Below are 17,806 nucleotides of genomic sequence, written 5' to 3' on the forward strand. Positions count from 1 at the left end.
ATTGACAATTTTACTCTTGAAATTGAGCAATGATATTTTCAATTGCCTTTATTTAAAATAAAATTCAAAATTCAAAATCAAATATGTCGCAATTGAAAAGTCTGGATCAAAGTGAAAAAAGCCCCAAACTATAATTTGTCCTAATTAAAAAGTTATTATATCACTTTTTAAAAATAGTTAATTTTTAATTTATTCAATTTTTAATTTATTTATTTATTTTCTTATCTTCTTGATAAAAGTTTGTATAAAATAAGAAGGCAAATACTCTCTGGTGAAGATATGTAAAATTACACTTTGGTGATGTAATTACACTTTGGTGAATTTTTTTTTAATTGAAAAAAAAAACAAAAAAAACAAAAAAAAAACAAAATTGAAGGCCAAAAGGATAGAAGAGTCGTCTCAGTGATCTCACCCAACTTTCTCTCTCTCTCTCCGTTTTCTCATCAATGCTCTGTCGGAGTTCATGCCTCTTCTTCATCGATTCTGATGCTTTCAATTAGGGTTTTTTCGTCTGCCAATTCAGGTCTATCTCTACATATTCTTCTATATTTCTTCTCAATTTCTTGTTTTATCTATATTTGTATTCTCAACTTGTTCGATTCTTTGTTTGATTGCATAGCTGTTTCTTTTATCAAGATTTAGTCTCGCTGATCGATCCAAAAAATCTTAATTCAAGCCCTAAATTTTGTTGTTGAAGTTCGATTCAAGGGATTTCGAGCTTAGATCCAGGGTTTTTGGCTTTCTAGATTTGATTATACGATCATTAGGGTTTATGCTAGCTTTTGATGTATGTTTGATTTGTAGATTTTGGGTTTAGAGTTGGTGATTAGAGTGGGGGAAGAAGATGACAATGAATGAGAGGAAGACGATTGACTTAGACCAGGGATGGGAGTTCATGCAGAAAGGGATTACAAAGCTGAAGAACATTCTAGAAGGACAACCCGAGCCGCAGTTCAGCTCGGAGGATTACATGATGCTTTATACGTATCCTCTCGATCATCTGTTTTGATATCTAATTGCTTTTTATAAGTAATGGTTTTGTTAATTGTGTGTGGGTCTTCTCCTTAATTTTGTATACAGAACTATCTATAATATGTGTACTCAAAAGCCGCCTCACGATTACTCTCAGCAGCTGTATGATAAGTACCGGGAATCGTTCGAAGAGTACATTACTTCTACGGTAAGGAAGATTTCATTCATTTGATCTATATTTGCTATGGTGAGGCTCACACAGACACAAAGACATGTAATTTAAGCATATTTGTTATCTATCCATGCTTCGATCAGGCAAACACAAACAAAGATATGCAAACACTATGTCCTTTTGACAAATTATTTGGAATGCGGTGTTTACAAGTGTGATAATGTTTTATGCTGTACTTCATATACAATTTGGGTCCCACGACATGAGGAACTGGTAGAGATAATAATAAATGTCCCGGTATTCTGTATATTGTGAAGAGGTTGAGGACAAATTAGGTAATTTGTTCTATTCAGTATGTTGGGGTTATGAATCTCTAATCTTTTGTATGGTTAGAATGATGCTTTTTCAGCTGGTCGTTTATTTATTGTTTGTGCCTGTTAAGACATTCTTTCTTTGTATAAGATCTTCTTAGTGATGTTGTTATGCATATCATCAGTACTGTGCAACCTTTATTTTGTATATTCCATGCATACAAGGTTGCGCCCCTTGTGGCTGTTTTCTATAATACATTTATATTTACCTATCAAAAAACAAAAAAGGGTTTCCCTCTGACATATCTCTATATGACTATATATATGCATATAATATAAGGAATGTGTTCCCTATATTGGTGAGCATACTATCCTCCCTTTTTTATTCTTTTTATAAGTAGTGGATTATCCATTTTTCTCAATGTTTTACTTTTCCTAATGAAGTTTATCCTTTCACATGTGGGTTCTTAGCTGCATTAGAAAAGCTGCTGCAGATTGTAAAAATTACAAAAATGCCCATGGCTTGCATTTAGGTTATAGTTTATATCCAGCTTAATGCATATATGATGGACTAATTTAGATTTCTCTGATAACATGTTTTTGGCCATTTAAACTTGTAGGGTTAGTTCTTTGCAAGTTTTCTTGCAGTTAATTTTATTCACTAGCTTACTGGTTCAGGTATTGCCTTCTCTGAGGGAGAAGCATGATGAGTTCATGTTGAGAGAGCTTGTGAAGAGGTGGTCAAATCATAAAGTGATGGTCAGGTGGCTTTCTCGATTCTTTCATTACCTTGATCGCTACTTTATTGCTCGGAGGTCACTTCCAGCACTTAACGAAGTTGGACTGACTTGCTTCCGTGATCTGGTATGTCATGCTTGTACGGTTGTTCCCAACTGTTATCTTGCCATCTTTATTTCCTATACTTTGTATGGATACTTAGTGGTTGTTTAGCACATGCTATTTTAGCACATTATCCTATTTAGGTCATAATCATCTTATTTAAGTCATATCACCTCTCTACCACATCACTTCAAACCCAACCCATATTTCACGTTTTTTCGTAAAAAGTCAAAAAGTATACTAATCTAGCACTTTCCAAACAACTCCTTATAATTTGTTTTCTTAATTATTATTATTATTATTTTTTTTTTTAATCTAATCACAGAATGTAGCATCATCATGATCATCTTTTTCCTTCTTTTTCTTTTGACCTGCCCTTTCCTTGTGTGAAATGAGATATGTTGCATTGAAATATTGGTGGAACGTATATTCTGGTTTCAGGTCTATGTGGAGTTAAATGGAAAAGTAAGGGATGCCGTAATATCATTGGTATGTCTAAGCCATTACCTAAATTGTGCATTCTTTCCATGTTTCACACCTAGTTTAATCAACCATATCTTCTAACCAGATTGATCAAGAGCGTGAAGGAGAGCAGATTGACCGAGCTTTGTTAAAGAATGTATTGGATATATTTGTTGAGATCGGAATGGGGCAAATGGATCATTATGAGAATGACTTTGAAGCAGCTATGCTCGCAGATACCGCTGCTTATTATTCTCGGAAGGCTTCAAACTGGATTTTGGAAGATTCATGTCCTGATTATATGCTGAAAGTAAATATCTACATTTCTTTTTCTCGTTAGGTTCAGATATATTTGTTTTATCATCCTATATAATTTATGAACATCCTTTTGGAACTCCAGGCTGAGGAGTGTTTGAAACGAGAGAAGGATAGGGTTTCTCATTACCTACATTCCAGTAGTGAGCCAAAGTTGCTTGAGGTTTGTTCTTCCTCTTGTATTTTCATATTAGCTTTCTCATTCTGAGACCAATTTTGAAGATATCCATTGTTGTTTTTACACTTATGGGTCATTTGTTTTTCTATAGAAAGTTCAACATGAGTTGTTGTCCGTGTATGCAACCCAATTGCTTGAGAAAGAACACTCTGGATGTCATGCATTACTTAGGGACGACAAGGTAGTCGCTTGGACTATGTTGTTATTCAATAATTTTTGCTATTTAGATCAATTGCAATGTTAAGTATGTAACCAAATTCTCTTTCCTTTTAGGTGGAGGATTTATCAAGGATGTATAGGCTCTTTTCTAAAATACCTCGAGGCTTAGAACCCGTTTCTAGTATTTTTAAACAGGTTTGTTTGTCCTGAACTTGCACTCTTTGTTCTGAAAATCCATTAGCACGGAGCCTTTGGTTTTAGTTGTGTCTTTCTCTTCATTTTAATGTTTTTCCTGGTGTTCCTTGATGCAGCATGTTACTGCTGAAGGTACCACCTTGGTTAAACAAGCAGAAGATGCAGCAAGCAATAAGAAGGTATGTATCTTGATTGTTTTATGTCAGGTCACAGCTATGTTACACGGACTCAGGTGCGGGTGCGGGTGCGTATCTGGGGGTCGGACACTTCAAAATTAAAAATTAAGGATACGTGGATATAGATCCAAATATGGATACGGGTACGGAGATACGTTAAATAGTTATTTTAAAAATATATTTATTATAAAAAAATGAGTTAAATAGTTATTTTTTAAATATATTTATTATATGAAGATGAGTTAAAAAAAGTTGATCCAATAATTTTTTTTTATGAATAAAATCAAACATATGAATAAGTCATATAATAACCCATGTTATTGTTGAATAGAGTTTGTTAACAGGCTCAAATATTTTATTTATTTATTTGGATTCAACCCATTAAGATTTATTATGATACAAACCAGCCAATAGGTGTAATTTTTTTCTTTATTTTTTTGGGTCTAGCCCATTATAGTTTAAAATATTAATTTATGATACAAATTTATTTATTTGGGTCCAGCCCATTAAGATTTATAATATTTACTAGCCAATAGCTCAAGCCTTTTATTTATTTATTAGGTCCAGCCTACAAGCCTTTTATTTATTTATTAGGTCCAGCCCATTAGGTGCAGCCATTAGGATTTGATACAAACAGCAGCAGCAGCTTTGACATGTCTGTCTCACGCGCACAGCATCCAGCCATTAGGGTTTGATACAAACAGCAGCAGCAGCTTTGACATGTCTGTCTCACACACACAGCAACAACACGATGGGTCTGTCTCCTCTTCGCTTCTCTCTCACACGCACAGCAACACGATGGGTCTATCTCTTCTCTTCTCTTCTCTTCTCTTCTCTTCTCTCACACACACAGCACGATCGAAAGAGATATCAAGGGAGAGAAGGAGATCGTGATAGAGAGAGAGAAGGAGATCGAGACAAAGAAGAAGATCAAAAGACACGATCAAGATCTTGAATCCATACATCAATGTAAGTATCTCAACCTTCTTCTTCCTTTTTGATTAGCCGTGTCCGAGAGAGGAGAGGCGAATCCGACACAGATCCCACACCCGCACCCGTGTCGTGTCGTGTTGACACGGGTACTTCGCCCTAAAGTGCCGAGTCCATGTAACATAGGGTCACAGTCTTTCTGCAAGATGTCTTCTGAGGAGGTGCATTTCTCAAGGCTGATTGATAATTATCTGCGTTGGGGCAATTAAAGGGGTACAGATCTTTGGGTTTAATGGTATCTGACTGGAGGCCATGAGCCATAATACATCCCAAAAAATAAAAATAAAAAATAAATTGGAGTGTTAGAATCAGGAGTTGGGTCAAGATTCCACAACTATGTGATTCAGGAACGATTCTGTTACTTCAAAATTTTTTGTTATTTTTGGGTTGATTTAGCTCACATTGACCAGTGGGCCTGACCCTGATTTCAATTGCCTTGATATCAGATTATGGATGTAAAAAAACTTATGAAAGGATTGAGAGAAAAGTTCTTCTAGTTTCCATATGAAAGTGATACTAGCGATAGAGACGACATGAATACAGACCTTATTTGTTTCCAAGCCCAAATATCAATTATGGATCTGCTGCTTAAAAGCATGTTGCCATAAATGCTTATTTGCCCTTAAGTTTTTACTTCAGAACTTTTGAAGTGAAACACTATGACTACTGTGGTCCAAAATCAATTTAATAATACAGTAGAGGGTCATTACGAAGTAATTAATGAGTCTACTTTCATTAAATACATCTTGAAACTTGTTAAATTAAATCTTAAATCAATAATTAGTTTTATGCATAGAAAATGTAGTGTATTAATTACAAAATATTGTATAGATTCAAAAGTCAATAAAATTATCAAACATTAAATGCATCTAATTAAATGCAAGTTAAAAATAGATAGTTATTGAAATCAAGACCAATTAATACAACTATAAATATACCTTAACAAGCGCCCCAGGGGCACTTGTTAGCATTAGCCTACACTAAATGCTAAACAGTTTATTTGCCAAAATGCCATTCACATTTCCAATTTGAAATGTACTTCTCAAATTTATATGTTCTAGAAGAATTCAGTTGACGGAAAAGTTTATTATGGTTACTAATCATTGGGTAAAGGTCTTCTTGGTTTGAGTCTATGCAATTCCATTTGAACTGAGCCTATTCTTTGCATTTTTGTTTGGTTTCCATCTTTGTGAAATGACTCGTGTATTTTTCAAATTTAGTCTGTTGCATTTTGTCACTGACTCACTGTTTTATTATTCATTTTTTTTTTTTTTTTTTTTGGATGGAAATAACATATTTAATCATGCATCCCTTAGAACCTGTTTGATATTTGTCACTGGTTCTAATGCTTAGAAATGCCCTTTTACAGGCAGATAAGAAAGATGTGATCGGTCTTCAGGAACAGGTAATGTCAAATTCTGATAATTAGTCTGAAACTTGACTCTTGATTTTTGGGTGTGGGGACTGACTACGCTGTGGCACTTTCAGGTTTTTGTTAGAAAAGTGATTGAGCTTCATGACAAGTACCTCGCATACGTAAATGACTGTTTTATGAACCATACTCTTTTCCACAAGGTTTGTGCTAAAACATTGCCACGTGATCGTGCTAAAAAAATCCTATTATTCCTACATCAACATCTCTCATTTTTTGCTTAGGCCCTCAAGGAGGCTTTTGAAATCTTCTGCAACAAGGGTGTTGGTGGAAGCTCAAGTGCAGAACTACTGGCCACATTTTGTGATAATATTCTTAAGAAAGGTGGGAGTGAGAAATTGAGTGATGAAGCCATTGAAGAAACACTTGAGAAGGTATGGTGCGTTCTTTATAGAATGCATTTTGATTTATTAGTGAGATAGATAAAGTTGCAATTGGATCTCTTTTTATTGTGCAGGTAGTAAAGCTGCTTGCTTATATTAGTGATAAGGATCTGTTTGCCGAATTCTACAGGTAAAATAAAATTATGCAAGATTTTAGTTGGTCTATTCATAGCTATTATAGAATACATTGATTTAGTGATTCGTAGATAATTATTTTTTTGTTACAACTGCTGCCAGAAAAAAGCTTGCTCGGCGCTTACTTTTTGACAAGAGTGCCAATGATGAGCATGAGAGAAGTATTCTCACAAAGCTGAAGCAGCAGTGTGGTGGTCAGTTCACATCAAAGATGGAGGGAATGGTAAGTTGAATTGCAAATCATGCTTTTGGGTGCTTTGGAAAGCATGAAACTCCTACTTTGGTGACTTATTACTGTGAAACAAGTTTCTGTCCTCCCAAGTAAGAAACTCGCTCCCAACAGTTAGAAACTCTTAGACATACAAATCTCAAAGAAAAAAAAGAAAAAACAACTTAAACTTAGGCCTAGTTTGGGAAGACTAAATAAGTGTACTTTTTGACTTTTTATGAAATATGGGTTGGGTTTGGGTTGGGTTTGAAGTGATGTGTTAGAGAGGTGATGTGACTTAAATAAGATGATGTGACTTAAATAGGATGGTGACTTTTTGACTATTTGTCTTTTTTCAATCATGCCAAACTTGGCCTTATTATAATACTTTCTATGCACATCATATTTATTTATACTTGATAGCATTGTTTTCAAACCCGGACCGGACCGGCCGGTCGGACCGGTTGAACCGGGAACCGGGCCTTGTTCCGGTCCGGTCAACCCCCTAAACCCGGATTGGGGCCAAAACCGGGAAAACCCGGTGACCCAGTGGTCGAACCGGTAAAACCGGTGACCCAGTGGTCGAACCGGCCAGAACCGGTCAATTTTTTTTTTTTATTTTTTTTCTGGGTTTTACTTTTTTTTTTTTATTTTCTTTCTTTCTTTTCTTTCTTTCTTTCTTTCTTATATATATATATATATATATATATATATATATAAATATATTTCAAAATTTTGACTAAAAATTCTTATTTCAAGAGTCTCCTCTCGTAAGAAAGAGTCTCATTGAAAGCTTGAGAAGATTATGAAAGTCTATTCCTATTTATAGGAAAAGATTTTTAAAGAGAACCTACAAAATTCTATGTGGGATTCAATCAAATTATTTGAAACATATTGATTGGAGGGAGAGTTGAAAATTTTATTTCCCTCCAAAATTAAATCTAGCATTCAATCAATTTATTTGGAGGGAATGTTTAAAAAATTTAATTTCTTTGAAATAAGTGACTTTTTTTTTTATCAATTATGACTTTATTAAATATTATTAATAAATATTATGCAACAATTTTTATTTTTATTTGATTATTTATATATATTTTTATTTATTTATAATTTATAATTATATTTTTTAATTATATAATATTAATTATGACGTCACGGTTCGACCGCTTTGACCCGACGGTTGAACCGGTGACCCGTCCACCCGGTCCCTTTTCCGGTTCGCTCACCGGTCCGGTTTTGAAAACATTGCTTGATAGACAATTTGTATTTGACATCAATCTCAAATATTTTTTCATATTTTAACACATTTTATGAAGTAGAAAAAAATAATTGTTAGAATATATTTATAGGTAGCATATATATATATGCTTGCACAGGTGCTCTCAACCTTAGAGACTTCTATATTCGCCCGCCACTGCCCCCACTTCGTGCTAACTAAGCTTTGGAATACTAATGGCTTTCCTGTCTTCCAGGTCACAGATTTGACATTAGCAAGGGAAAATCAAACCAAGTTTGAGGAGTACCTGAACAACAATCCAAATGTAAATCCAGGGATTGACTTGACTGTTACTGTCCTGACTACTGGATTTTGGCCAAGTTACAAGTCTTTCGATCTCAACCTCCCAGCAGAAATGGTATGCTTTTAGATTTTGCACTCATGGTTCTCAAAATTTAAAACTCCGTTTGCATTGTGAACTTGTGTAGTATATTGTGTTGATGAACATTCTCAGACATCTCTATTTAATCACTTCTGCTCTAGGTCAAGTGTGTTGAAGTTTTCAGAGATTTCTATCAAACAAAAACAAAACACAGAAAACTTACATGGATATATTCATTGGGTACTAGTAACATCAATGGTAAATTTGAACCAAAAACCATGGAGCTCGTTGTGACAACCTACCAGGTTTTTTTTGTTTAAAGTTAATTTTTAATAGAATGCATGGATTTTAGGCTTGAGCTTGAGCATTTCATCTGTACAGGCTTCTGCTCTGCTGCTCTTTAATGCCTCAGACAGATTGAGTTATCAGGAAATCATGACTCAGTTAAATCTGACGGATGATGATGTTGTTAGACTGCTACATTCCCTTTCATGTGCAAAGTATAAGATTCTTACAAAAGAGCCCAACACGAAGACAATCTCTCCAACTGATCACTTCGAGTTCAACGCCAAGTTCACCGACAAGATGAGAAGGATTAAGGTATTGGGATTGTTTTCCATTTTCGCCTCAGCATCTCATGTTCATGTCTGTTTCCTTTAACCAATTTTTTGAGTGGGATGTAAAACTGCTTTGAAAAGCAGATTCCTCTCCCTCCTGTGGATGAGAAGAAAAAGGTAATTGAAGATGTTGACAAGGACAGAAGGTACGCTATTGATGCATCAATTGTGCGAATAATGAAGAGTCGGAAAGTTTTGGGCCACCAGCAGTTGGTTATGGAGTGTGTTGAACAGTTGGGCCGCATGTTCAAGGTACCTTAGAGCCCTTATTTTTCAGTTATCTTCTATTTAGCAGTTTATTTCTTTAGTAACCTAACAAGCACAGACATTGACATGGCCACTGGAGATGACGATTTTGAGAAGGTTTAGATATGGACATGGTGGGGATATTGCAAAAATTATATATATTGTTATGTATATGAATACAAATTTAGGGCATAGAGATATAAGATATATCAATATACATGTAGGTGTACTTAAATGTATCTTTTTTTTAAAAAAAAGAACATTTTGTATCCATATATTTTACTTTTGACCCCAAATCAAGTTTATAAAATTATTTTTTAAAAAAACCCCGAAGTGTCCTGAGGCATGTCTGGGGCATGTGTCCGTGAAATGTCCTCAATCCGCTGTCCTACTAAAAAAATAATAATTAGGTTCTAACCAAGTGGTGTTGATAAACTATGAATCAACAGCCTGACTTCAAGGCTATCAAAAAGAGGATTGAAGATTTGATCACTCGGGACTATCTGGAAAGAGACAAGGACAACCCAAACCTGTTCAGGTACTTAGCATGATTTGGCCAGTTTGATATACTCCAAATGAACTTGGCTATATTGATGCAGCAAATAGCACCAAAAGTTGAGGGGATAGGTTTGTGGTGGTGAAGTTGAGTATACAAACTGCGGCAAATGTTGCCACTATTCAAGTCCCCCTTTGCTTGGGGCCCAGAAACTTGTGAATTCTTGTACATTTTGCCCTTGAAGCCAGGTACTTAAGGACAGTAGGTACAAATCGCCTGTCCCAGGGAAAAAAAATTGTAATTGTATGTAATGTGTTTGTCAGATGAAAAAAAATAATGTAATGTGTTTTCAGTGTACGAATGCGATCATTGGGGGCTAATCACCATCTGATGATTACTGCAATCCTCTCACAGATCTGTTGATGCTTGTTATTTAGGCTTGTTTGAAATTACCTGTCCTTGGAAGAAAAAAGATTGTAATTGTTTCTGTTAAAGCTTTCCACTGTGTTCAACTAGCCTCTCACCATTGTAATTGTTGCAGTCCTCTCTCTCTCTCTCTCTCTCTCTCTCTTTCTCTCACAAAAACACAACGCTGGCACCTGGAAAGAGAAGTGTTGTCTCTCTTAATCTAATGATTTGTTGTCGAGGTTGTGGTGGCTGTGAAATTTCATTTTATGGTTTGCTATATGTGGTTTCTTGTATAGTGATGATGAGGTTTGAGTATGAGTGAGATGAAAGCTACATGCTTTGTTATGCCTTACCTTGATCCCACTGACTACAATGCAAATTTAAAGATAACTCCTCATTGAATTGCTGCGAAAATCTGCTTACACTAGTCTGACTTAACCATTCCTTTTTGTATCTGAAAATGCTACTCTGGTTTGATTTTTCAAACTTGTCTTTAAATGGCCTTTTGTTTGTATTTAGTGACTTTTTTATATTTATTTATTTTTTTAAACTTTTTAGATATATATGCATCTAAAAAAAATAAAAATAAAAATAAAAACTCTTAATTAAGAACAAACGAAAATTCAAAGAAAACCCCGTGAGCTGTTGTTTGGATTTTTTTTTTTAGTGATTTTTCTTTTATATTTTAGTTAGTTTTTATTTTTTTATTGTATTTAATTTTGATGTATTTAAAAAGTTTAAGAAACTTTTCGATTAAAATATAAAAAAAAGTTTATTAGAGACAAACGAAAATTGGTTTAAAAATAATTTTTAAAAAATTAAACCAAACAAGAGTGTTTTCGAGTTCTTATTTTTCATATGTTTCGTTGTTTTAAGTGAATTTTTTTTATACTTTAATTTATTGTGTTTTAATTTTTAAATTCACTTAAAAATTAATGTATTTGTGAAAAAAATTATAAAAAAAACTCACCAAATATGAAAAAATATGAAAAAAAAATATATATATATATATATATATTTGTATTAATGGTTATTTATTACTATGAAAAATTAGTAACATTACAAATTTAGACTTATAAATTCAAAATTTACTCCCAAAAAAAAAAAAATTTAATGGTTTCAATTTTTTTTTATTCCTAGATCTCACTTAATTAATTTAATCTTTATCACACAAATACATTCAGGATAAATTATCACACAAATACATTCAGGATAAATCTATATCTATACTATATATTAAGCAAAATGGTTTAACCCTAAGCTTTGTGGAAGCTCTAATCTCCCAATCTAAATTTTTTGATTTTTTTTTTAAAAAAAAAAAATCTTAACATTTATTAACTTCTCCCAACCTCCATGTCTTACCCTCATAATAACACTTTAATGCATTAAGAACAAGTATAAAAAAAAATTCTTTGAAATCCAACACATGAATTCTTTAAAAAGTCCCAACACATATGATTATTATCTCTCATAATAATACTTTAATGCATTAAGAACAAGTATAAAAAAAATTTCTTGAAAAGTTCAATACATATGATTATTATCAAAATATTAAATTTTAATATAATATAATAAAAAAAAGAAGACATTTAATTTCTTGAAAAGTCCAACACATATGATTACTATCAAAATATTAAATTTTAATATAATATAAAAAAAGAAAAAAAGAAGATATTTAAAAAAAAACATTTAAAAATCACAATTCACATATATAGATAATTGTAAATATATTAAGAAAAATGGGGTTTCTAAACCCCAAGCCTTGTGGGAGCTCCAATCTCTCAATCTTAATTTTCTAAATTTTTAATTTAAAAAAAAAAAATCTCAACATTTATTAATTTGGTCAAAATCCCCTGATCAACATTTATTAATTTTTTTCAATCCACATACCTGCATTTATTGATTTGATTAAAATCTCTAATTAACATTTAAAATCCCCTCATGCAAATAATTATAGATACAGCTCGTTCATAGTTACTACAGTAGCCTTTTTAATTTCTCCTGTATACTATGGTTAGTAATAAGATTGTTAAATTATTTTTATAAAAAATCTTAAAAAACATAATATATATATTAAAAGAAATTTTAAAAAATATAAATATCTATAATTATCTCGTGCATAGCACGGGTGATAGGCTAGTCTATATATAAGGAAAATGGGGTTTCTAACCCCAAGCCTTATGGGAGTTTCAATATCCCATTTTTAATTTTCTAAATTTTTGATTTAAAAAAAAAACCTCAGCATTTATTGATTTGGTCAAAATCCCCTGATCAGCATTTATTAACTTTTTCCAATCCACATGCCTTTCCACATGCTTGCATTTATTGATTTTGTCAAAATTTTCTGATTAGTATTTATTAATTTTTTTCAATCCACATGTCTTTCTACATACCTTTTGAGAGTTTTGGTCAAAATCCCCTCATATAAATAATTATAGATACAACTCGTGCATAGTTACTACAGCATTATGATTAGTGAAAAGATTGTTAAATTATTTTTATAAAAAACCTTAAAAAAATAATTTATATATTAAAAAAATCTAAAATAAATATAAATATTTATAATTATTCTGTGCATTGCACGGGTGATAAGCTAGTTATGAAATGATAAGAATGGGTTTATAACATTTTTGATGAAAAATATTGCATTGAAGGAAAGACAAGGGAATGCAATTTGACATGTCATGGAAGGAATATTTTTGTTTTTTGTTTTTGTTTTTGTTTTTTTTTTTGTATTTAGGTTCTCTTTATTTTATCGTAAAATTTAAATTTCTTACAAATATTTTGTTTTTAAGTATATCTAGATTTAATTTAGGTGCTTCTAAAAAGTTATATAAAAAATTTATTTAAAGTATGAAAAAAATTACTATAAATAATAAATAATAAAAAAACAAAAAAAAATAAAAAACTAAACCAAATAAAATTGTGTTTTGCTTGTACAAGTTGTGCATATTCTTTCTCACAGCGTAAGATCATACGATTTTAGTTGGGATAAATGATCTAAATTACACTAAGATGTTAAAGTGATTGTGTTCTTAGTTATAAAATCATATAGAATCGCATTACGATCCTAATTATACTATACTCCCGATACTACTAAAAAAATATTATTTTTTATTTCTCATAGATATATGTGTATGTGTAGATTTATATAAGATATATGAGTATAAATTCTTTCTCTAAACATCTTTTTTAATTTATGTTAACATAAAAATACATTATATCAAATTTACTATTATTTTTCTTTAATAATTTTAAAATTATTTAAGATACATTATCATCATTAATAATTTTTTATTTTATTTTATATTGAAAGTAAAATTTTATAATCTTGATCTGATTTTACAATTTAATTCACAAGTCCCCCCAATATTACTTAAAGACCCCGATTTTAACAACTTTGCTCTCAATTATTTTTCAAAAATCTATTACCCACTTTCTCTGTCATCTGTCTCAATCGGCAGAAAATGGACCACCAAGTTTGTTCCTAAATGAAATTACTGATATTAATGGTTATTTATTACTATGAAAATTCAGCAATATTATAAATTCATACTTATAAATTCAAAATTTACACACAAAAAAAAAAATTAATGGTTTCAAACATTTTTGATGAAAAATATTGCATTGAAGGAAAGATGAGGGAATGCAACTTGACATGTCATGAAAGGAATATTTCTGCATTTTTTTTTTTTTTTTGTATTTAGGTTCTCTTTATTTTGCAGTGAAATTTAAATTCCTTACAAATATTTTGTTTTTAAGTATATCTAGATTTAATTTAGGTGCTTCTAAAAAGTTATATAAAAAATTTATTTAAAGTATGAAAAAAATTACTATAAATAATAAATAAAAAAAACAAAAAAAAATAAAAAACTAAGCCAAATAAAATTGTGTTTTGCTTGTACAAGTTGTGCATATTCTTTCTTACAGCGTAAGATCATACGATTTTAGTTGGGATAAAGGATCTAAATTACACTAAGATGTTAAAGTGATTGTGTTCCTAGTTATAAAATCATATAGAATCGCATTATGAACCTGATTATACTACATACTACTAAAAAAAATATTATTATTTGTTTCTTATAGATATATGTACATGTGTAGATTTATATAAGATATATGAGTGTAAATTCTTTCTCTAAACATCCTTTTTAATTTATGTTAACATAAAAATACATTATATCAAATTTACTATTATTTTTCTTTAATAATTTTAAAATTATTTAAGATACATTATCATCATAAATAATTTTTTATTTTATTTTATATTGAAAGTAAAATTTTATAATCTTTGTCTGATTTTACAATTCAATCCACAAGTCCCTCCAATCTTACTTAAAGACTCTGATTTTAACAACTTTGCTCTCGATTAATTTTTCAAAAATCTATTACCCACTTTCTCTGCCATCTGTCTCAATCGGCAGAAAATGGATCACCAAGTTTGTACCTAAATGAAATTAATTCTATTAATGGTTATTTATTACTATGAAAAATCAGAAACATTACAAATTCAGACTTATAAATTCAAAATTTACTCAAAAAAAAAATTTAATAGTTTCAATTTATTTTACTCATAGATCCCACACTTAATTAATTTAATATTCATCACAAATACATTCAGGATAAATTATGAATTGATAAGAACGGGTTTATAACATTTTTGATGAAAAATATTGCATCGAAGGAAAGATAAGGGAATGCAATTTGACATGGCATGAAAGGAATAGACGGATGTAGCCTTTGGGCTCGTTTGGGAGTTAACTAAGTTTAACTTTTTGATTTTTTTAGCTAAAATCATTAGTCTGAACGAACTTCAAAAGTAAAAAAATTAAAACGAATTATTGAAAATAAATAAATAAACCACGTTACTAAAAGAAATAAATAAGGGGAAAAAAAAAGTAAGCTCAAAAGCTAAAGCCAAAGGAAGTTTATTTGTGTTTGAATTGGCAGACAAAAATGCAAAAATGCACAGACGGTGTAGATTATTGGCATTGCAATTCAAAAACTATAAATCCGAACGCACAATTCAAAAATATTTCTCTCAGTTTCCCAATAACTTTCAGCTTATTCAAGCCATTTTTCTTCATTTGCTTTATCTGTTCTCAGCAACTCCACTATGTACTTTTTAACGCTAAGAAATGAAGTTCTTTTAGCCCAAAAACAAAAAAGAAAAAAAAAGAGTGTCAATTTTCTTCATAAGTTCTATGCAGATACAAACTCTCACAGAAAAAAAAAAATTAGGACAAATTACATATACCTCCCTCAAGGTTTAGCTAAATTACAGATACTCCCCTGAGGTTTCAAAAATTACATCCCGCCCCCTGAGATTTGTATTTTCATAACAATTTGTTCCATGAGGTTTATATTTCATAACAAATTACCCCCTAATTTGTTATGCAAATATAGTATTCAAGGGAAAATTTATAATTTCTCAAACCTCAGGGGAGTATTTGTAATTTAGCCAAACCTCAAGAGAGTATATGTAATTTGCCCAAAAAATTAAAAACAATCAATAAGCTTCACCAAACGGGGGATTTATGTATGATATGCAAACTTGTGGATTTACTTTCTGTCTCACATTGTTTTTTACTCTACTTTTTAATCTATGTAATTAATCATCCATCTCTAAGTAGCTGGCAATATTTTCCAGAATGCCCAAGTACAGAAATAGTTGAAAGAAGATGTCTATAACCTAATTATCAACTGCATAAGAACTCAGATGAAGGGCCTTTCCAGAACAATAATGGTTTTTCACCATATGGGTTAAGAAAATGAAATGCAGCAAAATTTTGGATGTTTTGACATATTCATAATCAAAAAATGCTAGCATTTGGTCATGTTAAACTTATGAATCTTATGCACTCACGGTTTACAATCACAATAGCATGAAAGGTTCAAGTAATAGCAACAGTAACATTGTCGAGAGTAAAATCAGTCAAATATGCGACCAAATGTTTCAGTAATAACAAGATATGCAACAGATGTCAACTTATATAGATTCGAGCACTGGGACATTCTGTGATTATTTGGTCTTAATTTCACACCCATTCCTCTATGACTTTTGGAGACTGAACTTTTCCTGATATAGCTTCAAGAGTTGGGGTGCTTGTTCATTGTACTGGATCACAAACTTCTCAAGAAACAAACTTTCAGTAGACTCCAACAATGTTGCTAAACTAAGGCGTTTCTTGTCAATCAAACCTTTTGACAACAAAACTTGAACAACAGAACACCTCGGGATAATTCTCTTCTCCAAGCTTAGTGAAACCCATTTTGGACGTCTGGCAATTCGTGAAGATTCCCAACCCATTGTGTTGACATAAAAATTCATTACTGCCATTATCTTCTCCTCGGATGCCATCATACACCATGGATTTTTTACAAAAGCTAGAATTGTTTGTTCCTCAGACCAAACCCACTTCCCATAAACCTCTACCTTCCTTTGCCATGTTGATTTGCTCATTGACGTCAATGCGTGAATCGCAAGCACAAAATGTTTTCTTGAAGGGTCAAAACCCATTTCCTTCACTTCGTACATTATCTTTTTAAATTCGTCAGGCTTCATTATAAATGATCTAGGCTGAGTAGTAAGTAAAAACACGACTTTTGACTCTGGCACGCCATGTTGTCTCATAATTTTGATGTTGGGGATTGTAACAGCTTTTTGATCTTGAACAAATATTTGCGGGAATCATTTAAAGGCTGAGATGAATTTAGTATTCGAGTGTAGCAAAGCTTTAAAGAAATTGAAAGATGGGATAATCCGGTTCTTTAGGCTTCCTTTCAAAACAACTGGGCCAGTAGTTATTGCTTTTGCAAGGTCAGCTTTTGAAATGCCTGTGGAGTACCAAAACTCAAATTTGGGTAAAAGGGTTTTCTTGGGATCGCACGAAAGAATAGCAGGAACTTTTCTGGCGACATTTGAGATTTGGATTTGGGAGAATCCATGGTTCTTCAAGAAGGTGAGGACTGAGTCTGGTCTATCTGGGGATTTAAATTTGACAAACTTAGAAGCTGATTGAGCTCATTCTGGAGTGAACCCACATGAGTTTATGAGGTAAGAGACAATAAATGAGTGTTGATTTAAAGAAGTTGAGATTGATCTGAAAGGCAAAGATGATGATGGTAAAGGGTTGTTTTGAAGAAAATGCAATATACTAGTTGTTGATGAACATATATCAGCCAAACATCTTACATTGGCAGTGCGGAACAAATGAATCATGGTCTGTGTGAACTGTAATAGTAACTGCCACTCACCGGCCCTCAAGTTTTGATTGGAGCACTTGAACAATCGTAACCCACCTATTCTCCATAGGCTGAAGAACAAAGATGAAAAAACAAATTTCAGAGGAAACCACGGCCCATTATCCGCATATAATCCTTTTGCTTAACCTAGAACCATCAGACCAAAAGACAAAAATGAAAAAGTACATTCATAGTGCATACTGACATTCAATGCATTAGACTCGCCCCCACTAAACCAAAGTACATAATCTCAAATGACTCAAGTAGA

At 32.0% G+C, this 17,806-nt stretch overlaps 1 protein-coding gene and 1 pseudogene across 2 annotated transcripts; one reads left to right on the forward strand and one right to left on the reverse strand.

Moving 5' to 3' along the window:
* The first annotated feature begins 242 nt into the window (after positions 1-242).
* LOC114302994 (cullin-1) lies at positions 243-10,400 on the forward strand. 2 transcript variants are annotated; one of them, XM_028248142.2, is made up of 20 exons: positions 243-523; positions 805-984; positions 1,081-1,180; positions 2,134-2,319; positions 2,737-2,784; positions 2,864-3,067; positions 3,158-3,235; positions 3,342-3,431; positions 3,524-3,604; positions 3,721-3,783; positions 6,140-6,175; positions 6,259-6,345; positions 6,427-6,576; positions 6,660-6,715; positions 6,823-6,943; positions 8,401-8,562; positions 8,688-8,831; positions 8,908-9,126; positions 9,228-9,395; positions 9,839-10,400. In XM_028248142.2, the coding sequence occupies exons 2-20, from the start codon at positions 845-847 to the stop codon at positions 9,938-9,940; spliced, it is 2,235 nt and encodes a 744-aa protein (XP_028103943.2). In that variant the 5' UTR covers positions 243-523; positions 805-844; the 3' UTR covers positions 9,941-10,400. The 2 variants fall into 2 exon arrangements, with proteins under 2 accessions (XP_028103943.2, XP_028103944.2); XM_028248143.2 differs by lacking the exon at positions 8,688-8,831.
* Positions 10,401-16,209: 5,809 nt separating this feature from the next.
* Positions 16,210-17,515, reverse strand: LOC114302993 (uncharacterized; annotated as a pseudogene).
* Between the last annotated feature and the right edge of the window lie 291 nt (positions 17,516-17,806).

The sequence above is a fragment of the Camellia sinensis genome, chromosome 7 (genome assembly GCF_055761805.1).
Source record: "Camellia sinensis isolate YWXY chromosome 7, ASM5576180v1, whole genome shotgun sequence".
Classification (NCBI taxonomy): Eukaryota; Viridiplantae; Streptophyta; class Magnoliopsida; order Ericales; family Theaceae; genus Camellia; species Camellia sinensis.